General features: G+C 45.1%; 1 protein-coding gene and 1 pseudogene across 2 annotated transcripts; both read right to left on the bottom strand.

The window, feature by feature from the left end:
• Window positions 1-65: 65 nt before the first annotated feature.
• On the bottom strand, window positions 66-25,773 carry LOC104676042 (zinc finger protein 761-like). Of its 2 annotated transcripts, XM_010380731.2 has the most exons (4): window positions 25,720-25,773; window positions 13,119-13,206; window positions 8,040-8,166; window positions 66-2,913 (listed from the first exon to the last, which is right to left on the bottom strand). In XM_010380731.2, exons 2-4 carry the CDS (start codon window positions 13,131-13,133, stop codon window positions 95-97), a joined length of 2,961 nt encoding a protein of 986 aa, XP_010379033.2. In that variant the 5' UTR covers window positions 13,134-13,206; window positions 25,720-25,773; the 3' UTR covers window positions 66-94. The 2 variants fall into 2 exon arrangements, with proteins under 2 accessions (XP_010379033.2, XP_030797881.1); XM_030942021.1 differs by lacking the exons at window positions 8,040-8,166; window positions 25,720-25,773 and having other exon boundaries at window positions 13,119-13,180.
• Window positions 17,866-18,734, bottom strand: LOC104676041 (annotated as a pseudogene).
• Window positions 25,774-26,421: the final 648 nt, after the last annotated feature.

Genomic DNA, 26,421 nt, shown 5'->3' with positions numbered 1-26,421 from the left:
GCTTCATCACATTCTTCACATTTGTAAGGTTTCTATCTAGTATGAGTTCAAGGTATGAATGACATCTGAAAAGTTTGCCAGTTTTATCACACTTCTAAGATCTCTCTTCATTATGGATTCTCCAATGATTTGCAATAGTTGTAGCATTACTGAAGACGTGGTGACAATCACTACATTTGTAAAGTGCTGACTGCCCATGAAAAGCTTTGCCACACTCATTACATTTGTAAGGTTTCTCTCCAGTATGAAGTCTACAATGGCGTGTAAGGTATGACTTCCGACTAAACGTCTTACCACACTCATTACACTTGTAAGGTTTCTCTCCAGTATGAAGTCTACGATGGCATGTAAGGTGTGACTTCTGACCAAAGGTCTTGCCACAGTCATTACACTTGTAAGGTTTCTCGCCAGTATGAAGTCTACGATGGTATGCAAGGTATGACTTCTGATTAAACGTCTTGCCACACTCATTACACTTGTAAGGTTTCTCTCCAGTATGAAGACTATGATGGCGTCTAAGGTATGACTTCTGACTAAAGGTCTTGCCACACTCATTACACTTGTACAGTTTCTCTCCAGTATGAATTCCCCTATGTATTACAAGGCTTGATTTGAAACGGAAAGTTTTGTCACATTCTTCACATTTGTAAGGTTTCTCTCCAGTGTGAACTCTACGATGGTATGTAAGGGATGACGTCCGGCTAAAGGTCTTGCCACACTCATTACACTTGCAAAGATTCTCTCCAGTATGACTTTTCCGATGTATTTCAAGGTTTGATTTGAAACTGTAAGCTTTGTCACATTCTTCACATTTGTAAGGTTTCTCTCCACTATGAAGTCTACAATGGCATTTAAGGGTTAACTGTTGATTGAAGGTCTTGCCACCCTCATTACACTTGCAAGGTTTCTCTCCAGTATGAAGTCTACGATGGCACGTGAGGGATGACTTGTGACGGAAGGTCTTGTCACACTCATTACACTTGTAAGGTTTCTCTCCAGTATGAAGTGTACGATGGCATATAAGGGATGACTTCTGAATAAAGGTCTTGCCACATTCATTACAGTTGTACGGTTTCTGTCCAGTATGGATTCTTCTATGTCTTTCAAGGTTTGATTTCCTACCAAAAGCTTTGTCACATTCTTCACATTTGTAAGGTTTCTCTCCAGTGTGAAGTCTACGATGGTATGTAAGGGATGACTTCCGACTAAAGGTCTTGCCACACTCATTACACTTGTACGGTTTCTCTCCAGTGTGAATTCTCCTATGTCTTTCAAGCTTTGATTTGAAACTGAAGGCTTTGTCACATCCTTCACATTTGTAAGGTTTCTTTTCAGGATGAAGTCTACGATGGCATATAAGGGAGGACTTCTGACTAAAGGTCTTGCCACACTCCTTACACTTGTACAGTTTCTCTCCAGTATGGATTCTCCTATGTCTTTCAAGGTTTGATTTCAAACTGAAAGCTTTGTCACATTCTTCACATTTGTAAGGTTTCTCTCCAGTATGAAGTCTACGATGCCATGTAAGGGATGATATCCGGCTGAAGGTCTTGCCACACTCAGTACACTTGTAAAGATTCTCTTCAGTGTGAATTTTCCGATGTATTTCAAGGTTTGATTTGAAACTGTAAGCTTTGTCACATTCTTCACATTTGTAAGGTTTCCCTCTACTATGAAGTCTACGATGGCATTTAAGGGTTAACTGCTGACTGAAGGTCTTGCCACACTCATTGCACTTGTAAAGTTTCTCTCCAGTATGACGTCTACGATGCCATGTAAGGGATGACTTCTGACTAAAGGTCTTCCCACACTCATTACACTTGTAAGGTTTCTCTCCAGTATGAAGTCTACGATGGCATGTAAGGTATGACTTCGAACTGAAGGTCTTGTCGCACTCATTACATTTGTATGGTTTCTCTCCAGTATGACTTCTCCTATGTGTTTCAAAGTTTGATTTGAAACAGAAAGCTTTGTGACAGTCTTCACATCTGTAAAGTTTCTCTCCAGTATGAAGTCTACGATGGTATGTAAGGGTTAACTCCTGACTGAAGGTCTTGCCACACTCATTACACTTGTATGGTTTCTCTGCACTATGAATTCTCCTATGTCTTTCAAGGATTGATTTGAAACTGAATGCTTTGTCACATTCCTCACATTGGTAAGGTTTCTCAACAGTATGAAATCTACGATGGCATGTAAGGGAATACGTCTGACTGAAGGTCTTGCCACACTCATTACACCTGTAAGGTTTCTCACCAGTGTGACATCTATGATGGCCTGCAAGGTATTGCTTCTGATTAAAGACCTTGCCACATACATCACATTTATATTGTTTCTGTCCTAAATAGATTATCTGATGTTTCCTTAAGAGTGAGCTATAATTAAAGGCTTTGCCACTCTCATTATATTCGAAAGATTTTTCTGTCATGTGTACTTCCTGTTTTTGTGTGAGTAATGAAGAATTCAGGAAATCATTCCCATAGTTATTAAATATATCAGTTTTGGGCCTACAAGAAATTCTTTGGGCTGTTGAACATGAGGAAGCATCGTTGATAGACTTCTCAACTTGATTATCAATTTTCCCTTTGGTGTGAAATATGTGCAGTTCAGGCAGATGTGAATGGAAGCTTAATCCAAACTGATCTTTAATAGGTTTGTTTCCAGCATGACTATGATCATATGGGTCTGTACTACCTGTCAAGTTTTTGATTTTTGTCATGGGTGCTTCATGGCCATTTCTTTCATCTTCTTGCCACTGAAACTCAAAGTTATGAATATCTTTTTCAATATTGTGGAAGCAAAAATCTCCAATGTGATGACTTTCATGTCTTTGCAAAGTCCCTGTGTGGAGCACTTCTCTATTGCCTTGCACTGCTGATGAGAACTCCTTCGTCATGCATTTGGAAGAAATAGCTACAAAATATAAACACCAAAATTTTCAAGTTAAGTACAGATGGTAAACAATGCTGAAATGTGTAACTATGACACAAAAAACAATACTTATTTTAAACTTTCCAAACATGACCCTCAAAGCTTAGGAACAGAAAAGCATTAAGATTCTTTAACAAATAACGGGCGATTACATGTGCTTCAAATTACTTTTACGGAAGCCTATTTCCAATATTGTGACAAAACACTGACAGGTCACAAACGTGTGTCACCTAAAGTAAGGAATATTTTTCCACTGGCACCCTAAAGTGTCTAACAGTTTCTAAAAAATATCACTGTCACATCAATGAAAAGTATATATTCTTCATATCTGCTGTATAGAAATAAATGTTAAAGGATCACATGAAATACTATATTGGTAAATAATCCACAACAAGTTTATGTAAGGATAACCAAAATCAATGGAAATTCTGTATTGTCAAACAATCACAGCACTGAGAAGATAAGAAAAGACTACAAAATTTAGCCAGGTGTGGTGGCCCACGACTGTAGTCCCAGCTACTTGGGAGGGTGAGTCACAAGAATTGTTTGAACCCGAGAGGCAGAGGTAGCAGTGAGCCGAGATTGCACTGTACTTTAGCCTGGGCGACAAAGTGAGACTCCATCTCAAAAAAAAAAAAAGTTAATACAATGTTTTTCTGAATAACTGTCATAAAATTACCTATATCCATGCAGAAAAGGCATTTTGTGACATTTTAAATACTTTTTTTATCTTTATATTTTTGAGATTAAGTTTTACTCTATCACAACCGGCTGGAATTAAATGGCCTGATCTCAGCTCACTGCAACCTCTGCCTTTTGGGTTCAAGCGATTCTCCTGCCTCAGCCTCCTGAGTACCTGGGATTACAGGCACATGCCACCATGCTTGGCTAATTTTTGTATTTTTAGTAGAGACAGGGTTTCAACTTGTTGGCCAGGTTGGCCTTAAACTGTTGACTTCAAGTGTTCTACCTGCGTCAGCCTCCCAAAGTCCTGGGATGGCATGCGTGAGCCACAGCATCCGGTGGGACTTTGTGACATTAACTAGTGGACTGTATCAGTTATACTGCATACCGCATACTGAAAAGCCTTATGTACAATCATAAAAATTAATTAGTAAAATATTGTAACGCATAAAACCAGGAAGCAAATAAGTACCCTTATACAACCTGCAAAATTCTAAACAATTCGCTGCTAAGAAAAACTCCACAACTTTTACTTACCACCAGCACACAATGTAAGAAAGGAAATAACATGTTAAGATCACTACCTTCTGATTTATGAAGTCAAAAATGTACACAGCATTATAAGGAATAAGAATTGACTAACGGCAGGGAGCGGTGGCTCAGATCTATAATCCCAGCACTTTGGGAGGCTGAGGTGGGCCGATCATGAGGTCAGGAGTTCAGAGAGTAGCCTGGCCAACCTGGTGAAATCCCAACTCTACTAAAAATACAAAAAAATTAACTGGGCATGGTGGTGGGTATCTGTAATCTCAGCTACTTGGAAGGCGGAGGCAGGAGAATCATTTCAACCTGGGAGGTGGAGGTTGTAGTGAGCTGAGATCGCACCACTGCAGTCCAACCTGATTGAGAGGGTGAGACTTCATCTTGAAAAAAAAAAAAAAAGAATTGACTAACAGTGCCAGAGGGTGCAATTATGATGTCACAACTACGTTTATGAAACAGCCAGGCAATACAGCAATTCTATAGATACATATGCATTGTTGGCCTTAATTATCTAGTTCACTATGCACAAAAAACAAAACATAGAATGTGTACTGGGAAAATGTTTAAACTGAGATCAGAGAAAGCATTTTGTCATTCAAATTGCACAATAAAAATATAAACAATATGACGCAGCCTCCCTGGTGTGAATGTTCTTATTGGCCAAAAGCCATGTTCAGAGTTCTTATTCTCCAATGGGATGTTCCTGCAGATGGGGCCTTTGAGAGAATCTGGTCATGGGTGTTGAATACTCATGAATAGGACTTGTGCTTTCATAAGAAGAGATACAAAAGAGCTCATTTTCTGTTCCTCTTTCCCCCATGTCAGGACACAGCAGGAAGATGGCCGGGCTAAACCATGAAGAAGGCTCTCACTAGGAACCAATTTGGCTGGCATCTTGCTCTTGGGTTTCCCACTTTCCAAATTAATGAGAAATAAATGTCTGCGTCTGAAGCCTCCCAGTTTAAGCTATTTTTTTGTTTGTTTGTTTTTGAGACCAAGTCAAGCTCTATCACCCAGGCTGGAGTGTAGTGGCAGGATTCCCCTGCCTCAAAAGATTCTCCCACCTCAGCCAGGAGTCTCACTTTGTCACCTGGACTGGAGTGCAGTGGGGCAATCTTGGCTCACTGCAACCTCCACCTCCCACGTTCAAGTGATTCTCCTGCCTCAGCCTCTCGTGTACTTGGGATAACAACCATGCGCCAACACGTTCAGCTAATTTTTGTATTGTTAGTAGAGACAGGGTTTCACCATGTTGGCCAGGCTGGCCTTGAACTCCTGAACTCAGGTGATCTGCCCCTCTCGGCCTCCCAAAGTGCTGGGATTACAGGCTTGAGCCACCGTGCCTGGTCAATTTCTTGTATTTAGTAGATTTGAGGTTTCACCATGTTGGCCAGACTGGTCTCAAACTCCTGACTTCAAGTGATCTGCCCACCTTGGCATCCCAAACTGCTGGGATTAGAGGCGTGAGCCACCTCAGCCAGCCAGTCTAAGCTATTTCTGTCAGTGAAATGACAGACAGGAAAAGGAACATCTCATCATCAACATCACCAAAGGCTGACAGATCTGATTAAACAAAGGAAGTTTAGAGACTGTACTATAAATCTCACAATACTTGAAACCATCTAGAGCAATAACATGTTTTAAAAATTTTGAAGCTGGTCAGGCATGGTGGTTCACACCTGTAATCCCCGCACTTTGGGAGGCTAAGGCAGGAGGATCACAAGGTCAGGAGATTGAGACCATCCTGGCTAACAGGGTGAAACCCGTTTCTACCAAAAAAAAAATTAGCTGGGTGCAGTGGCATGTGCCTGTAGTCCCAGCTACTTGGGAAACTGAAGCAGGAAAATCACTTGAACCTGGGAGGTAGAGGTTGCAGCGAGCCAGGATTGCACCACCGCACTCCAGCCTGGGTGAGAGAGGGAGACTCTGTCTTAAAAAAAAGAAAAAAGAAAGAAATGAAAGAAGTCTAAAGAGTAATTCCAACCCACAAATATATATAAAGTTCTCCAGTAAAGGTATCTAAAAAGACAGGCCAGGTGTGGTGGTTCACACCTGTAATCACAGAAGTTTAGAAGGCCGAGGTTGGTGGATCACTAGAGCGCAGGAGTTCAAGACCAGCCTGACCAAAAAGGAGAAACCCTGTGTCTATTAAAATATGAAATTAGCCAGGCATGGTGGCACACACCTGTAATCCCAGCTATTCGGGACACTGAGGCAGGAGAATCGCTTGAACCCGGGCGTTGGAGGTTGCAGTGTCCCGAGATTGTGCTATTGCACTCCAGCATGGGGTGACAAGAACAAAATTTCGTCTCATCAACAATAAATAAATACATGAATAGGTAAATAAGAGGACTGATACAGAAACTGGTTTAGTGTACATTTTCTCCATAAATCAACTTTTTTTCTGTTATTTAGAAGAAAAAAGCATGAAAAAACATTGTACATATATGTTTATGAAAATGCAACATACACAGAAATAATTCTGACACAAATAAAGAATTCTAGTGGAGAAAGAGTAGTTTCTGCAGGTCATGAATTTTTTTTTTCCAGGCAGTCTGCTGTGTCACCCAGGTTGGAGTGCAGTGGTGCAATCTCAGCTCACTGCAACCTCCACCTCCCAGGTTCAAGCGACTCTCCTGCATTAACCTCTTGAGTAGCAGGATTACAGGTGCCCACCATGGTGTCCAGCTAATTTTTGTATTTTTAGTAGAGACAGAGTTTCACCATGTTAGCCAGGCTGGTTTTGAACTCCTGACCTCAGGTGATTTGCCTGTCTTGGCCTCCCATAGTTCTGGAATTACAGGCATGGGTCACAAGAATCATTTGAGCCCAAGAGGTGGAGTTGGCTGTGGTGAGTCAAAATCTCCCCACTGCACTGTAGCCTTGGCGACAGAGTGAGACTCCATCATAAACAAACAAACAAACAAAAAAGGAAATAAGGGAGTCAAAGCATGTCTACACAAAAAAAGCAATTAAACACCAAAAGTAGGAAATGAGAAATGATGAACAAAAAAAACCTACAAGAAATACAGATAATATGTAACAAAATCACAAAGGTAAGGTCTTCTCCATCAGTAATACTTCAGCTGTAAGTACTTAACTCTGCACTCAGAAGGCAAAGACTGGCTGAATCAACAAGAACTAACTACATGTTGTCTACAAGAGACTCATAGACTCATATTAGCCTTAAGGACACATATGCAAAATTTTTTTTTTTTTCTTTTTGAGACGGAGTCTTGTTGTGCTGCCAGGCTGGAGTGCAGTGGTGATCTTGGCTCACTGCAACCTCTAATTCCCGGATTTATGTGATTTTCCTGCCTCAGCCTCTGGAGTAGCTGGGATTATAGGCATGTGCCATGACACCCTGCTAATTTTTGTATTTTTAGTAGAGATGGGGTTTCACCGTGTAGGCCAAACTGGTCTCGATCTCCTGACCTTGTGATCCACCCACCTCAGCCTCCCAAAGTGCTGAGATTACAGGCGTGAGCCACCATGCTTGGCCACACATATGTAAAAATTTTAAAAATAAAAGCCAATAATTAGGTATGGGGGTTGGCGCCTGGAATCCCAGTTGCTCGGGAGACTGTGGAAGATCTCTTGAGCGCAGGAGATCAAGATGAATTTCAACAACACAGCAAGACCCTGTCTGGAAAAAAAACAAACTAAAAAAGTTGCCCGACATGCTGGCATGCACCTGTACCAGCTACCAGGGGAAGCTGAGGTGGGACCATCACACGAGCCCAGGAATTCAAGACTGCATTGAACCATGATCCCACCACTTCACTCAACCCTGGGTGACAGAGAGAGACACTGTATCTAAAAAAGAAGAGCAAATAAAAAGATATGCAAGGGCACATCCCCAGGAGGGAAGTTATCCTCACCCAGGGAGACCAGGTTCCTATAATTCTCCAACATCACGGCCCTGTATAGAGTCCTCTGAGCAGGGTCCAGGCATTTCCACTCCTCCTGAGAGAATTCTATGGCCACATCCCTGAATGTCAATAGACCCTGAAAGGAAAACACATTTTAACCAAATGGTTATGGGCGGAATTCTTATCTTTACAGAAAATGAGAAGAAAAGAGAGGTGAAGGCATGGATTTAAATGCAGTGAATATTCTAGCAAATCTGAGTGAGGGATTTCTTACCACATTTTGTCTTCCCAGTTGTGTTTTACTAAACTTTTTTTTTTTTTTTTTTCTGAGGTGGAGTCTCACTGTTGCCCAGGGTGGAGTACAAAGGCACACTCTCCACTCACTGCAAACTCCACCTCCCAGGATCAAGCGATTCTCCTGCCTTAGCCTCCTGAGCAGCTGAAATTACAGGCACACGCCACCAGGACCAGTTAATTTTGTATTTTTAGCAGAAATGGGTTTTCACCGTATTCACCAGGTTGGTCTCAAACCCCTGACCTCCTGATTCGCCTGCCTCAGCCTCTCAAAGTGCTGGAATTACATGCATGATCCACTGTGCCCAGCCCAGAAACTTTTATTGACACACCAAGTGATATTCAGTATCTAGATGAGACAGAGTATGAATGATGTCTTCAGAGATGACAACGTTCACAGTGAAAGATCAGAAACTAATATCTGGCTGGGAGCAGTGGCACATGCCTGTTATCTCAGCTACCTGGGAGGCTGACAAAGGAGAATTGCTTGATTCCAGGAGGTAGAGGTTGCAATGATCTGAAATCACACCAATCCAGCCTGGGCAACAGAGACTCCATCTCAAAATATATATATATATACACACATATATATATTTTATATATTATTTATATATATGTAATATATATATATATTTATAAATTAGCCAGGCACGGTGGCAGGCACCTGTGGTTCCAGCTACTTGGGAGCCTGAGGCAGGAGGATGGCTTGAGCCTGACAGTAGAAGTTGCAGTGAGCTAAGATTGCGCCACTGTGCTCCAGCCTGGGCAAAACAGTGAGACCGAGTCTCAAAATACAATAAAATGCATGAAAACTAGATTACTCAAAGAATGAAAATCATATATATATATATATATATATATATGTCAACAAAATAATGAAACCTACACACACAAAAAACTAGAGGTTAATACAAAGGTTTGTCATTTTCCCCAGACTTTCAAAATGGAAAAGTTGTTCAAAATATATACATTTGTGTGTGTGTATGTGTATGTATATGTATATGTTTGTGTGTATACTGTGTGTGTGTTTATATATATAAAGGCTTTAAATATACAAAAAGTAGCAAGTTTTGTTTAACTGAAGAGGAATCTCATCTTGCTGGAAAAGGATACTTCGGCAATTGGGGGCAGGGGGGAATCTTGTGGGATCTAAGAAAACAGGAAATGCCCCATCCTAGAGGAAGCAATCACCTTTCACCTGCCCGACCTGCAGGAATGGTCAGATATCTGTAGGAATACAGGTGTGCGCAGAGGCAGCCACTACGGCACTCTTTATACACAGAAAAATCACAAAGGGCCCACTTGTCATTCAGCCAATTTCCAATGCAGATGGCAAAGAGCAAGCTCTCCATGTTTACTAACAGGACAACATGTCAATTCACAACCAGCAGGATCAAATATCAAAGTAAAATATTTACTAAAACACAAAGAAGAAAAAACAGACACTGGGGTCTACTTGAGGGTGGAGGGTGGGAGGAAGGAGACAAGCAGAAAAAATAATTACTGGGGGCCGGACGTGGTGGCTCACGCCTGTAATCCCACCACTTTGGGAGGCCGAGCCAGGTGGATCACCTGTCAGGAGTTCAAGATCAGCCTGGCCAACATCGTGAAACCCTGTCTCTACTGAAACTACAAAAATTAGCAAGGCATGGTAGCAGGCCTCTGTAATTTCAGCTACTTGGGAGGTTGAGGCAGAAGAATCGCTTGAACCTGTGAGGAAGAGGTTGCAGCGAGTTCACATCATGCCATTATACTCCAGCCTGGGCAACAAGAGCAAAACTCAGTCTCAAATAAATAAATAGATCAAAAATAACTATTGGGTACGGGGCTTCACACCAGAGTGATGAAATAATCTGTACAAAAAACCCCGATGACACTAGTTTACCTGTGTAACAAACCTTCACATGTAGCCCCAAACCTAAAGTGAAAACAGAAACATAAAAACTTTTTTCTTTTTTTTGAGACGAATCTTGCTCTGTGCCCAAGATGCAGTGCAGTTGCACAATCTCAGATCACTGCAACCTCCGCCTCCCAGGTTCAAGGGATTCTCCTGCCTCAGCTTCCTGAGTAGCTTGGATTACAGGCATGTGCCATCACACCCAGCTAATTTTTGTAAAAAGATTTTTCTTTAATTTACTGCAGACCTTTTTCTAAAGTCTCATAACAATGCAGAAACACATGTGTACGAGACTTGCTCTGACACCTGACACAGAACTGACAGTAGCAGCTCCCCAGTGAGGCTGGAAGGAGGGTGGAGGACGTGACAGGGAATGGAGACGCCTTATGGCCAAGGGTCTAAGCTGCAGCTTTGCTTGGAGTTTTACCACAAAACAAATATATTCATCATGTGATGTTTAAATATAAAATATATATTTAATAATATTATTGGGGCTGGGCATGGTGGCTTGCACCTGTAATCCCAGCATTCCAGGAGGCTGAGGTGGGCAGATCACCTGAGGTCAGTAGTTCGAGACCAGCCTGGCCAACATGGTGATATCTGTCACTAATAAAAATATAACAAAATTAGCTGGGCATGGTGACATGTGCCTGTAATCCCAGCTACACGGGAGGCTGAGGCATGAGAATCACTTGGACCCAGAAGGTGGAGGTTGCCTTGAGCCAAGATCATGCCACTGCACTTCAGCCTGGGCAACAGAGCAAGACTTCATATATTTGAAATATAATATTGTCATAATATAATGATAATAATAAAAATTATCACCATTTTTACTGAAAACACCTGTTTTAGAAGTCTCTCCACAGTAACACCACAGTCTCCATGAGCTTAATGTGCTAAGAATGGTTTAATGAACCTCCTGCTATTATTTAGGTTGATTTCATGTTCTTGTTTTTTTTTTGTTTTTTTTTTTTTGAGGCGGAGTCTCGCTCTGTCGTCCAGGCTGGAGTGCAGTGACGCAATCTCGGCTCACTGCAAGCTCCACCTCCCGGGTTCACGCCATTCTCCTGCCTCAGCCTCCTGAGTAGCTGGGACTACAGGCACCCGCCACCGCGCCCGGCTAATTTTTTGTATTTTTAATAGAGACGGGGTTTCACAGTGGTCTCGATCTCCTGACCTTGTGATTCGCCCGCCTCGGCCTCCCAAAATGCTGGGATTACAGGCGTGAGCCACCGTGCCCGGCCAATTTCATGTTCTTAATGATGGAATAAAACATCTTCTATCATTCATGTCTATGTATGAACTTTCCATTCTAATTAGTAAGATTTTTGGAGTCAGAAACACAGTAACTCAATTACCTAAAAACGTAGTATAAAATTAGGCAGAAACATTTCTCCATATTGGTCGCCTTTTCTAGAATTTACCACATACTTTGTGCATAGTAATACATGACTTCTGTTGCGAGAAGTCAGGGATCCCAAATGGAGGGACTGGCTGAAGCTGCGGCAGAAGAACATGAATTGTGAAGATTTCATGGACATTTATTAGTTCCCCAAATTAATACTTTTATAATTTCTTACACCTGTCTTTACTACAATCTCTGAACATAAACTGTGAAGATTTCATGGACATTTATCACTTCCCCAGTCAATACTCTTGTGATTTCCTATGCCTGTCTTTACTTTAATCTCTTTAATCCCATCATCTTCATAATATGAGGATGTATGTCACCTTGGGACCCTGTGATGATTGCGTTAACTTCACTAATTGTTCCTAAACGATGTGTGTTTAAACCATATGAAATCTGGGCACCTTGAAAAGAAAATAGGATAATAGTGATGTTCAGGGAACACGGGAGATAACCATTAGGTCTGAATGCCTGAGAGCCGGGTGGAACAGAGCCATTTCTCTTCTTTCAAAAGCGAATAGGAGAAATATTGCTGAATTCTTTTTCTCAGCAAGGAACAGCTCTGGGAAAGAGAATGCGTTCCTAGGGGTAGGCCTCTAAAATGGCCGCTGCAGGAATGTCTGTCTTTTACGGTTGCACATAAGGGATGAAGTAAACCCCGGTCACCCGTCGTGCTCCCAGGCCTATTAGGATGAGGAAATTCCTGCCTAGTAAATTTTTAGTGAAACTGGTTGCCTGCTCTCAAACCCTGTCTCCTGATAAGATGTTATCGATGACAATGCGTGCCTGAAACGTCAATAGCAATTTTTATTTCACCCTGGTCCTGTGATCTTGCCCTACCTCCATTTGCCTTCTGATATTTGATTACCTTGTGAAGCATGTGATCTCTGTGACCCACATCCTATTCGTACACTCCCTCCCCTTTGAAAATCACTAATAAAAACTTGCTGGCTTTGCGGCTTGGGGGGCATCACGGAACCTGCTGACATGGGATGTGTCCCCCAGACACACAGCTTTCAAATTTCTCTTTTGTACTCTTTCCCTTTATTTCTCAGACTGGCTGACACTTAAGGAAATAGAAAAGAACCCACGTTGAAATATCGGGGGCCGGGTTCCCCCGATAGACTTCCATCAGCAGCTGCTCTAATCCTGGTCCACAGAGAGCTGACAGAGCATCCAGATGTGGCCCCTGAACAATCCCTGCTGCCCAACAGCACTGACACCAAGGGACCCTCACCCCGTCTCCCATCCATGTCTGGGTGTGAGCCCTTCCCAGGACCTTGCCCAGTGCTGCCTCTTCCCAAGTTCAAGTCACTGGGTCATGAGAGAGAAAATATAAGCAATATGAGAGGGACTGAGGGAAGGCATGGGTGAGTGAGAGCAAACTTCTCAGGCAGGACGCTTCAGACTCAGAGAAGATTCCCAACTCCAAGGCCCAGCATTTCTGAAGGGAAGGAGACAGAACAATCCACCGAGAATATCATCTCACCTGAGAAAGAGCCATCCCTGACTCCTCTGCTTTCCTCTTCCTCTTCTGGGTTTCTTCCTCATATATCAAGAGTGTTTAGAAGTCAATCCTGAATGTTAGAAACACGTTGTTTATTGCTCAGAATCAAGACACCCCCTCCCTGTAACACAATGAAACATACAAAGGAGACCTCACCCTGAGGAAATGTGGTCCCCGCTACTGCCCACTGCACCAGAGACAATAAACTCCTATAGGAAAACTCCCGCTTCTCTCCTGGAGGAGCCACACACATGCTCCTGCAGTGGGGAGCTGGGCTGGAATGAGCTCCCCTTCAGGGTACAGACCCAGCCCTGACCAATCCTCAGCCCAGACCCTGAGGATCACTTGCGCTCAGGAGTCCAAGACCAGCCTGGCCAACACGGTGATACCCTGTCTCTACTAAAAATAGAAAAACTGAGCAGGCACGGTGGCTCATGTCTGTAGTACTAGCACTCTGGAAGGCCGAGGAGGGTGGATTACTTGAGGTCAGAAGTTCAAGACCAGCCTGGCCAACATAGTGAAACCCCTTCTCTACTAAAAATAAAAAAAGTAACTGGGCTTGGTGGGTGTCTGTAATCCCAGCTACTCAGGGGGCAGAGGCAGGAGAATCGCTTGAACCCAGGAGGTGGCAGTTGCACTGAACCAAGATCATGCCACTGCACTTCAGCCTGGATGACGGTGTGAGACTCTAAAATAAAATAAAATAAAATAAAATAAAATAAAATAAAATAAAATAAAATAAAATAAAATAAAATAAAATAAAAATAAAATAATTAGTTGGGTGTGGTGGCACACACTTGCAATCTCAGCTACATGGGTTGCTGAGGCACAAGAATCACTTGAACCCCGCAAAGGGAGGTCACAGTGAGCCAAGATCATCAGACTGCACTCATATCCTGGGCAATAGAGATTCTGTCTCCAAAAAAGAAAAAAAAAAAAAGCATTTCTGAAGAGACTGATGCAGAGATAATAAAACCTGAGTAACGTGATAGAGACTGATGGGCAGAGGGAACTTCAGATGGGGGTGGGAGGGCATGGGAGACAGCTCTGAACCTAGACGTGAAGGAGGAGAAAAGGGACAGTGCTGTGATCATTTAGGACATAGGGTAAGAGCAGGGACAGTGACCTGAGACAGGAAGGGTTTTGATGTTTGGGAAAAGAGAAAAGCAAAGGTGACTGGGGCAGAGGGAGTCAGGAGATGAGGGCAAGCTCCCAGGAGGAGGCTGGACACTGGCAGGGGCCCTGGACACAGGGCTGTGGAGCCACAGTGAGGAGTTGGGCTTTTGTCCTGGGGAACACGGGAAGCCGGTGGAGGGTTCGCTGCCAGGGACTGACGTGACTGCTTTAGATTTCGCTGTGATATCCTCATACAGAGAAAGGCCCCAAAGATGGTCTCTGTGTCTGAGTCTACACCTCTGTTTCTTCCATTCCTTTGTGGTTTTTTTTTCTAATTTTTTTTGTATTTGGGGTACTGCATCCCATTTAAATTTCTAATTACAACTGGTCACTCCCCTGTCTAAGAAGAAAAACCACCCAGACACACACTCTATTTTGCCAATCATTTCAGGGGCTAGGGTCACTAATGTTGAGCTTTTCTAGTCTAGCCCCTCATCTCCAAGTTGCAGGGAGGCTCACTGGGGTTCTGAGAAAGAGATATTTTCGCCAAGTTACCCTGAGAAGGTCTGAGATGAGTAAGATGTGCCTGAATACTTACATGGGGCCTGGAAGGGCTAATGGGAAGGGTTGGTCTTTGTCACCCCTATCTTTGAAAATTAGAGAAGCCTCTTTCACATGCCTGGGCTAAAGAAACTTCTTTACAAGGTTCTGATGCCACTGATTCCAAACATTTAATTTTTCCTTACAAGAAAATCACAGTAACATTTATGAAATGCAGAAGTGTGAACACACAGCTATTGACATTGAAAACAGTGAAAGAGGCTCAGCTGTAGAACTAAGACATAAGCAAATTTTTTCAACCAAGAATACATGGGTGGCCGGGCTCCATGGGTCATGCCTATAATCCCAGCTAGTTGAGAGGCTGAGGCAGGAGAATTGCTTGAACCCGGGAGGTGGAGGTTGCAGCGAGCCGAGATTGCACCATTGCACTCCAGCCTGAGCAACAAGAGTGAAGCTCCATCGGAAAAACTAAAAAAATAAATAAAAATACTTGGGTGCTTTTAGAATAGCGTTAAATGTTGGGGAAAAGCTAAGTGTTGGAGAAAAGCTGAGACAGGGCTTGCTAGTCCGACATAAAATAAAGAGTCCTGGAACATGCCAGGTCCACGGTCTAAAACCCCTTGCGGCCTTTGGAATACCAAGCTCTGTGCCAAAGGGTGGGAGGCTGCCCTGCCACATTACAAGCATTACAATCTAAGCCCAGGACATAAAACCTTAAAGGGGTCCAGCCCCTCCACACCTCTGGGTATTTCCCATCTGGTGGATGAGACACTGAGAAAAGAAATAAGACACAGAGACAAAGTATTGAGAAAGAACAGCGGGCCCAGGGGACTGGCACTCAGCATAGGAAGGACCTGTGTGGGCCCTAGCCTCTGAGTTCCCTCAGTATTTATTGATCACTATCTCTACCATCTCTCACTATCGCTACTACCTCAGTGAGGGGGATGTGGCAGGACTACAGGGTAACAGTGGGGAGAGGGTCAGCAGGAAAACATGTGAGCAAAGGTTTCTGTATCATAAATAAGTTTAAGGAAAGTGCTGTAACTCGACGTGCACGTAGGCTAAATTTATGTTTGACTTTACATAAATATCTCAGTGCAGTAAAGAGTACTATTGCCGCCAGCATGTCTCACCTCCAGCCATAAGGTGGTTTTCCCCCATCTCAGTAAATAGAATGGACAATTGAATTTTATACTGAGACATTCCATTCCCAGGATGACCAGGAGACAGATGCCTTCCTCTTATCTCAACTGCAAAAGGCCTTCCTCTTTCACTCATCCTCCTCAGCACAGACCCTTTACGGGTGTTGGGCTCGGGGATGATCAGGTCTTTCCCTTCCCACGAGGCCATATCTCAGGCTACCTCAGTGGGAGAAACCTTGGACAATACCCAGGCTTTCTTGGGCAGAGGTCCATGCGGCCTTCTGCAGTGCATTGTGTCCCTGGGTACTTTAGACTGGAGAATGGTGATGATTTTTACCAGGCATACTGCCTGCAAACACATTTTTAACAAAGCACATCCTGCACAGACCTAAATCCAGTAAACCTTGAGTCAACATACTACATATTTCTGTGTGCACAGGGTTGGGGCTAGGATTACAGATTAACAGCATCTCAAGGCAGAATAATTGTTCTTAGTACAGAACAAAATGGAGTTCATGTCTACTTCTTTCTACATAGACATAGTAACAGTGTCTCTCTTTCTTTTCCCCACAAACCCCTCGTGGCTTGGATGGAATCCAGGGCACAGGGCATAAAACCCCTCATGGCCTCTGGAATGTGCCTAGACTTGCTGGTTCCTTGCTTTTAGCACTTCCAGGCTCATAAAACAATTGTATCTTAAACTAGAGGAACATGTTCCTCGTGATCCCAAGTAGCAGAACATGTTCCATATAAATGCTAAACCACACACCTGTAGATCATGTGCTGGATGCACCACTTCCTTTCAACCCCCACAGCCTCACTACCTGCTTCTTTGTCTGACCACCAATAACTAGTGTGGGCTTCCAGAGCTTGGGTCTTTTGCAGCCTCCATACTAGCGTTGGCCCCCTGGACCCACCTTATGCATCCGTAACTTGTCTTTTCTCATTCCATTGACTCCACCAGACTTCATAGCCCCCGCGGCCTGGTGTTGGGTGTGGCCACCCCAACAGTTCCATGCCAATCCAGCCCCATCTTTCAACGTTAGTCCAGAAGGGATCAGAGGGCCCTGAGGGAAGCATGTACTTAATAGCTTACAACTCAAGATGTTCACAGATGACATAAGGAAAGAAAACTGAAAAACAGACTAACTGGTTAAACTATATTTTGATGTTAAGGTAAAAGGTCACTGACATCTTTACCAGGTACACACGGACACAACCAACCTTCTGTATTAGGTACCAAAGTTTTCCAATAAATAATAAAGACTGGAAAGCATACAGACCTCGATCTCAACCGGACGCAACTAGTTTCAAACAGAAACTATTTTGAAAAAAAATTTTTTTTTTTTTGAGACGGAGTCTCGCTCTGTTGCCCAGACTGGAGTGCAGTGGCTGCAAGCTCCGCCTCCTGGGTTCACGCCATTCTCCTGCTTCAGCCTCCCGAGTAGCTGGGACTACAGGTGCCTGCCACCTCGCCTGGCTAGTTTTTTGTATTTTTTTAGTAGAGACGGAGTTTCACCAGGTTAGCCAGGATAGTCTCGATCTCCTGACCTCGTGATCCACCTGCCTCAGCCTCCCAAAGTGCTGGGATTACAGGCTTGAGCCACCGTGCCTGGCCTGAAATTGTTTTTTAAAAAATTTAACAAATTCTGGGGTCATCAGGAAAATAACTGGAATATATACTTGTACAGAAAAAAAAAAAGATGTGAGCTGATTATAGCATGTGACAAAGGCATCTTTCAGAAGTGATTATGTATTTTTCTTTCTTTTACATCACAACATGCTTTTTAAAGACATTGTGCATTATGCTCACATTCCCTTAAATGTTGTTTCCAAAGGTACTCATCCTCTAGCCCAGCTGGAATCTCCAGGAAGAGGCAGAGACAGTTTGGGAGAAAAGAGGCAGGGGAGGAGGGGGTGGTAAGAAGAGAAACTAGCCTTCCAGTTAAAGATGAGCCCTCAGGTAAAGGTCAGCTTCCGGCAGGCTGGCCTCAGGTGGAGTCAGGGTCAGAGGGAGGAGCAGCAGCAGGGGGGGACTGGCGTGTTCTACATCTCATTCAGGTCAAGCAGAGTCTGGTCCCGCATCCTTTGTGTACAGAGGTGTTCCTCTTTGGTGCATTTCAGTGTATCTTCCAAGTCATCAATTGTCTCTTTGCGCTTAGCAAACTCAGCACGGGTCTCTGCCTCCTTGAGATTATCAGTAAGAATCATCACCTCTTCCTCACATTTGTCTTCTTTTTGAGAGTACTTTTCTTCAGCTGCACTCAGACACGTCAGGTTCTGGTCCATCAGTCTGATCTGTTCATCCATCTCCTGGCAACAGGATTCAGCCAGCTCAGCTTGTTCTTCTGTGCCTTCCATGTCTCCTTCAATGATCACCAACTTATGAGTCACCTCTTCAGGCTTCCTATCTGCCTCTTCTACAATGTGCTTAGCTTTTTTGAGTTGGATTTCCTGGAGTTCCGTCTTTTTGTCATCTTTTAAGGCTGGGTTTTCAATAATCTGTATACCTCTGTCACTCTCATCAACAGCTTTTTCCACCTCTTGCAGCTTTTGCAGGGCAGTGTCCAGGCGATCCTGAGCACAGTCCAGCTCTTCTTCAACCAGCTAGATCCTACCATTCAAGGAGGCCACGTCAGCCTCAGCCTGTTTCCGGGCCCGCCCTGTCTCCCTCACCTTCATGCTGGAGGCACTCAGCTCGCTCCTCTGCATCATCTGCCTGCTGCTGCAGAACCTGGATCTTGCACTTCACTGCCTCGATGGTGGGGATCCCAGCCATGGTGCCCACCCAGCTACTGCTCATCCTCCGGTTCCTGCTTCTTCCGCTTGGCATTGCAGCCTCCTCTCTGTGATTATGTATTAAAAAATAAATTTTGAAAACTAAGGTTTATCTTGGCTGGGCGTGGTCGCTCAGCACTTTGGGGAGGCAAAGGCGGGTGGATCACCTGAGGTCAGGAGTTCAAGGCCAGCTTGGCCAACATGATGAAACCCTATCTCTGCTAAAAGTTCAAAAATTAACTGGGCGTGGTGGCACGGGCCTGTAGTCCCACATACTTGGGAGGCTGAGGCAAAAAAATCACTTGAAACTGGGGGACGGAGGTTGCAGTGAACTGAGATCATGCAACTACACGCCAGTCTGGGTGACTGTGTGAGATTCTGCCAAAGGAGAAAAAAAAAAAAAAAAAAAAAATATATATATATATATATATATATATATTAGAAACATATATAGAAAGAAATGAAGAGGAAACAGAAAGAGAATAAAGTAAATCTATTACACATGAGAAAGGCACTTTTGATGTACCTTTGACTTGTTTTTGTGAGATGGAGACTTACTTTGCCACCCAGGCTGCAGTGCAGTGGTGTGATCTCAGCTCACTGCAACCTCTGCTTCCCGGGTTCAAGCGTTTCTTCTGCCTCACCCTCCCTACTGGCTGGGATTATAGGTGCCTGCCACCACAACCGGCTATTTTCTTTGTTTTTTTAGTAGAGGTCGGTTGTCACCATGTTGGTCAGACTGCTCTTGAAATCTGGACCTTGGGCCGGGCGCGGTGGCTCAAGCCTGTAATCCCAGCACTTTGGGAGGCCGAGAGGGGCGGATCACGAGGTCAGGAGATCGAGAACATCCTGGCTAACACGGTGAAACGCCGTCTCTACCAAAAATATACAAAAAACTAGCCGGGCGAGGTGGCGGGCGCCTGTAGTCCCAGCTACTCGGGAGGCTGAGGCAGGAGAATGGCGTAAACCCGGGAGGCGGAGCTTGCAGTGAGCTGAGATCCGGCCACTGCACTCCAGCCCGGGCGACAGAGTGAGACTCCATCTCAAAAAAAAAAAAGAAATCTGGACCTCATAATCTGCCTGCCTTGGCCTCCCAAAGTGCTGGGATTACAGGCGTGAGCCACCGTGCTGAGCCACGCAAGTGCCATTTCTATGTGCTACGGCTCTCTGCTGTCACTCCAGCCGTCTGTAAACAACGCTTAACCTGTGCTCAGAATAACCCATGACAGGGGCCCTCTCAGCCCCAAGAATTCAAGAAGCAGGAGCCAGGCCTTGTGAAACTTCTGTATAAACTTTACTGAACTGCCCCATGCCAGAGGCTATTGGTATATGCTAGTGCTTATTCATACCTTTTCAAGGTAAGATAAGACTTTCCCACCAGGACAGAGAAAGCAGAAGTGACTAAAGTACTGATAAAAGACATTATCCACAGGTTTGGACTGCCTCTAACTTTAAAGTCAGACAATAGGCTGGCATCTGTAGCTGAAATAGTGCAAGATTTACAAGACTGCGAGCAATAAAATAGAAGTTACACACAGACTGTCAGCTGCAAAGCTCAAGGAAAGCAAAATGTATGACTGGATACTCAAGCAGCTACTGAAGAAATCCTGCCAAGAAACTCATCTGAGATAAGATCAGGTCTTTCCAATGGTCCTCCTCGGAGTCAGGTGCACCCCCACCAAACAAACTAGGTATTCACCTTATGAGAGTTTGTTCAGTCGGCCTCGTCCAATCATAAGTCAAATTAAAAGTGAACTCCAACAACTAGAGGAATTAACTTCAAGAAAGCAAATGCAGGCTTTAAGAATAGCCATGCAATAAGTCCATCACTGAATACGAGAAAGAATGCCTGTAAATCTGACAGATCCAGTACACCCCTTTAAACCTGGAGACTCTGTTTAGGTTAAAAAGTAGAATCCAATTTCTCTAGGACCCATATAGGATGAGCCCTATGCTGTAATCTCATCCACACCCACTGCTGTTAAACTTGCAGGAATCGTGCCTTAGATCCACCACAGTCAGCTGAAACCAGCAGCTCAGGACAAGTGGACCAGCCAGCAAGACCCAGATCATCCAACTGGGCTGATCTTGAGATGAGACCAAGCTGCTGCTGAGGACGACACCCCTGCTCTGCTCCATCCGGAGGCTGACCATTCTACGCATGGCTGAAGCTGGAGGGGATGACAAGCCCTGCTCTAGTCACACACCGGAAGCTGACTAGCCTATACAGAGCCAAAGCTTCAGGACTAGTCAAGCAAGTAAATGTGGTTAGAAATCTTAAGACTGGCCGGTCGCGGTGGCTCAAGCCTGTAATCCCAGCACTTTGGGAGGCTGAGACGGGCGGATCACAAGGTCAGGAGATCGAGACCATCCTGGCTAATACGGTGAAACCCCGTCTCTACTAAAGAATACAAAAAACTAGCCGGGCGACGAGGCGGGCGCCTGTAGTCCCAGCTACTCGGGAGGCTGAGGCAGGAGAATGGCGTAAACCCGGGAGGCGGAGCTTGCAGTGAGCTGAGATCCGGCCACTGCACTCCAGCCTGGGTGGCAGAGCGAGACTCCGTCTCAAAAAAAAAAAAAAAAAAAAAAAGAAATCTTAAGACTAGTAGTTTTCCTTGTAATACTAACTATTTTATTATTGTTCTGTCGTTGTGCTCAACCTCCTCCCCCAGGCAAGGACCTCTTCCGTCCTTGCTAGATATGAATATGCTATACATTGTTTTGCTGTTCTTACCCACCTGAACCATGTTAGAAGAACCACCTATAGAAATGTGTCCCCACTACACACATACTACCTGGTCAGGGAACAGTATAACTAAGACTCTATTGTACCATATTTACTATGAGTGTACAGGGACTCGCTTAAGAACTTGTACCTATAAAGGCCAGGCGTGGTTGCTCACACCAGTAATTCCAGCCGTTTTGGAGGCCGAGGACGAGTGGATCACCTGAGGTCGGGAGTTCGAGACCAGCCTCACCAACACGGAGAAACCCTGTCTCGAACAAAGATACAAAATTAAACAGGTACGGTGGTGCATGCCTGTAATCACAGACTTTCGGGAGGCTTAGGCAGGAGAATTGCTTGAACCCAGGAGGTGGAGGTTGTGGTGAGCCATGGTCATGCCACTGCACTCCAGCCTGGGCAACGAGAGTGAAATTCCGTTTCAAAAAAAAAAAAGTCTTGTACTTATAACCAGACCACCTACTCAATTAGTCAATTTGTGACCAGGAAATAACCAACCTGATGCATGTTATAACCTCAAATTTTAAAGAGTTTAAAATTCATGCAAGGTCAAAAGAAAGTCCCCTCTTAAACCAAACCAAGGTCCCTCCCTTTTACCGAGGGCCTATTTCTCTGTATTTTGATGCTTGTCCAGCAGCAGGCCTAAATGCACCTGTCTGTGGTAACCTACCTATATTAAGATACTATAGAAATGACTACAAATATGTATGTGTGCCACCTTGTCCCTGGGGTGCCAGAAAAAGATTATCAATATTGCATATCGTGGCACCCCAGCACACAACAAAGGCCAATTATGCTTACTGAAATGCCGGCAAAACCAGATTGTGAAACAAAAACCTGTCGTCCTGTAAATTTCACCATTCTAAAGCCAGACTTACCCATGCGGACTGCGGGTTACCCCACACATGTCTCCACACACCTACCCAGCAACCTACCGATACGTTATCAAAAAGGAACCCAGACCAGCAACAATTCCGAGTCTTTAAATCATTCCATAAGCACGTAGACCAGAAGTTACCAGAGCCTCCTCCTTTAGCTCAAAACCTGTTTGCTCGGGTAGTGAAAACATTGCCAGCAGCTTAAGCGTTTCCTCATGTTACGTTTGTAGGAGGACTAACATACGAGGCCAGTGGCCTTAAGAAGCAAAAGAATGGCCGGGCGCGGTGGCTCACACCTGTAATCCCAGCACTTTGGGAGGCCGAGGAGGGTGGATCACGAGGTCAGGAGATCGAGACCATCCTGGCGAATACGGTGAAACCCCGTCTCTACTAAAAACACAAAAAAATTAGCTGGATGTGGTGGCGGGCGCCTGTAGTCCCAGCTTCTCAGGAGGCTGAGGCAGGAGAATGGCGTGAACCTGAGAGGTGGTGGAGCTTGCAGTGAGCCGAGATCGCACCACTGCACTCCAGGCTGGGCAACAGAGCGAGACTCCATCTCAAAAAAAAAAAAAAAGAAAGAAGCAAAACAGTTAATGCCACAAGATAATTTAATTCTAACCTACTCTTCCCCTGAACCGATGCCCACAAGTTCAAGCTTCCAGCTCTTAAAAACTTCCATTATCAGGAGATACTGTGTTGCTCGCTAAGAAAAAGCTTTTACGGACTCAGAAGAATTAACTTGTTTACGACAGCAATACTATAATAAAACACTAAAGAAAACTTCGTGGCAAGGCAAACATGACTCCAGATCACCTCATCCAAATCCATTCTCCCGTTTCTCTTCCCTAAACCACACCTAGTATCAGCTTGAAGCTCCCAATACCTGGCAAGCACCCTCCGGTCTCTATTAGATCTGTGCGCCGTGTGCTGCCGCCAGCTGTCAGGAAAGTGGACAAGGGCTTGTGTACTTGAAACAATTAGACCATCTTTCTTCTCCCTCCCACTGCAACAGGGAGAAACTTGAAGGTATGCTGTCTACAATAACGTTAAAGAAAAAAACAAAAGAGATATAGACATAAGAAGAGACATAAAGATAGAAGATTAGAAAGACACAGATTGGCCCCTGAAAGACTAATTCAGTACTCTAGGCCAGCTACCTGGGCACAAGGTAAGTCATAAAGCTACTGCACCCCAATTTACATGCTTCACCATATCCTAAAGTTGCAAGCAGCACTTGAAATCATCACTAATGAAACAGAAAATGCATTCGACTTACTGGCCCAGCAAGCCACGAAAATGAGAAATGCCATCCACCAAAATAGATTAACTTTAGACTACCTCCTAGCCCAGGAAGGAGGAGTATGTAGAAAGTTTAATCTAACTAATTGTTGCCTAGAAATCCAAGACAATAGGAAGGCTATTAGAGAAATAACTGCCAGAATGAAAAAATTAGCCCATGTTCCAGTCCAGACTGAGACAAAGTAGGCTCCTGAGCCCCTCTTTAGAGGCTGGTATTCCTCCTTCAGTAGGTTCAAAACCTTAATAGAAATGGTTCTAGCCATACTAAGAATTTGTTTAATACTCCCTTGCCTCTTACCTCTCTTGTTAAGAACATTCAATCAACGATAGAAGCAATTGCAACCAGGCAGACTACCACTAAGCTGATGGCTCTACGTGAATATCAGCCTGTGCCTAAAGAAGAAAACCTGCTCTTCCATGAAGAATCCAGTAACAGTGATGCTTTCTATTAAAATCTTGTTTATAACAAGCATCTAAGGGAGGAAACTGAGGTAGAAATTTTAAAAATAAATATGCATTCATTCACTCCAAGAAAAGTAAAGGGCAAGGCAAAGGTTAAAAAGAAAAGAAGAACCAGTTTTCCTCTGCCTAGCAAGCTCACTTCAAGGACAGTTATAAGATAACGCTGTTTGCGAAGTCGAAGGCAAAGGAACGGACTCCAGACAGCCCCCCACCTTCCCAGAACAAGGGTGAAATAAAAGAAAAAAGGACAAATCTGTGTATTTAGCTGTTCTTGTTTTTCTTTCAACGCAGCTACAAGGCCACCAGCGATGGAAGGACACAAGTTACGCTACGCTATAGATTACCTGACCTATCAATATATGATTTACTGCTTTTATTCAGCTTCTGAAAGCAAAAAACCCCCACCATGTGTTTGTTGAAATGCACAGCTTTTTAGATGTAAACCCATGGTGCGTACCTTAAATAAACGGTGCGTACCTTAAATAAACATCATCCTGTCTCCCCCATATCAGTCTCTTCTCAGTTTCCCACAACACCATCTCTGTGCCTTCTCTGCTCTCCCCATTACATTCTCTCTTCCCTGTTATACCCCCCGACCCCACTCTCTGGCAGCCTAGATCTCCAGGTGTCCTCCGTGCTGCGGTTCTCCCTCTGTTCTCCTTGCCACCAGCACCACTCTGCTCTGTCTGCCCCGGCTCCACATGCCTCCTCCTCTCCCTCACCCTGATGAGCCTTCCTCTTTGCTGCCCCTCTCCCTACATTGCTGTACTTCATCTCTGTACATCTAGCTTTTCTCTGCATTTCTCCAGTTGCTTTTCTCCTCCTGCTTTCTTATCGTTTTCTTTCCACTTTTGCTGTCTCTTGGCAAATCCCTCACCCATCCTCTACTTTGCCATCTGTTGTGGGTCTTTCTCATTCTTCTTTTCTGTCTCAGGTTTTCTACTGCTCTCTCTCCGTCTCCTGATCCCTTTGGCCCACACGATCACAGGAGGGTTTGGAGTAAGACGCCTGCATCCCTGGGGTGCGCATTTTCCACGGGCTGGAGCTGGGCAGGCAAGAACACCCCGTGTCACAGGGCAGGCCCCGGGCACCTTCCCAACGCGGGCTCAGGAGAAGCGGCGACTGTGGAGGGGAGACCTGTGGAGCAGCAGGGCCCGGCACGAGGACGGGGGTGAAGGGGCGATGGCGCCTTAAGACAAGGGTGGGTCTGCAGGATCCCAGGACAAGGCAGAGGACGCGGCCTTCCCGGGACTGGGGCAGCGGCGCTGCGCTCCAGGGGCCTACGAGGGCGAGAATCCACCTCTGGGGTGAGGACTTTAAAAAGCGCGGGGCGGGAGGAGTCAGAAGAAGGTTGAGAACAGGAAAACTACGCGATAGAAAGTGTATACATTGCCCTATAGCAGAAAGACGCGGGACGGGACCAGCCTCAGGGCGACCTTAAACCCAAAGGGAAGCGACCCCCGGCCTCTCACGGGGATGTCTCAATTTGCTCTGGGTGAAGGAAGACGGCTGAGAATTTCCAGGTTTGTGGGGATCCCAAGTCCCAGCTACGGAAGGACCGGGGACCTGGGAAGCGCAGACAATAGAAGACAGGGCGAACTCACGCGCCGCGTTGGAACCGTCACTCCACACGATCCGCTTCCTGGTCTGCGCGAATCTGCGCGCGCAGGACAGAAGCCAGGCCTGGGCGGGACCCGCGAGGAGGTGGGCGGGGCCTGGGCGAGGTAGGGGCGGGGCGCGAGGCGGAGAGACCTTGCCCTTTAGAACCCGCAAAGGGCGGGGCCTGGGGTGGGGGGAGCGGGGGGACCTGTGCGTCTCTCAGCCTTGTTCCCAGCACCTCTGTTTCTGGGTTTTGGAGGCGAGATCGGCCAGGAAGGCTGAGGCATGATTCAAAAGCCCTGGAATTGTCTGGAACGGGAATGCAAACTAGAATGTAAAATGCAAGGCCCGGCCTTGGCGGAACGTACGATTTCATGCTACGGGCCCATAGAACAGAACAGAAATCCTCTCCCTTTCTATTCTCCATTCACTCGGGAGGGAGAGTCCACCCTGTGCTCAGCTTCAGAGATTTCCCTAAAGCCACCCGTCCGCATGGGATGCAGGACGGAGTGCTCAGGCCAGAGAGGTGTGAGGTTACAGCTTGTTGGATAAACACAGCAAGGATGCTGGGGCGGGGGCGGGGGCGGGAGCCTGAGGTCCCAGCTACTCGGGAAGCAGCGGTGGGAGGATCGCTGGCCCTGGCCGTCCAGGCCAGCCTGGGCGACAAAGTAACACTCCCTCCCGCAGGGCTCCCTTCCTCCTCTCTC

The sequence above is a fragment of the Rhinopithecus roxellana genome, chromosome 12 (genome assembly GCF_007565055.1).
Source record: "Rhinopithecus roxellana isolate Shanxi Qingling chromosome 12, ASM756505v1, whole genome shotgun sequence".
Lineage (NCBI taxonomy): Eukaryota > Metazoa > Chordata > Mammalia > Primates > Cercopithecidae > Rhinopithecus > Rhinopithecus roxellana.
Note: the sequence above shows the minus strand (reverse complement) of the source record. Positions and strands in the feature narration are given on the sequence as shown.

Coding starts and splice junctions, on each gene's coding strand:
- LOC104676042 (XM_010380731.2), bottom strand. Junction 2,914..8,039: donor TAGGAACCTGGTCTCCCTGG/GTGAGGATAACT, acceptor TATATTTTGTAG/CTATTTCTTCCAAATGCATG.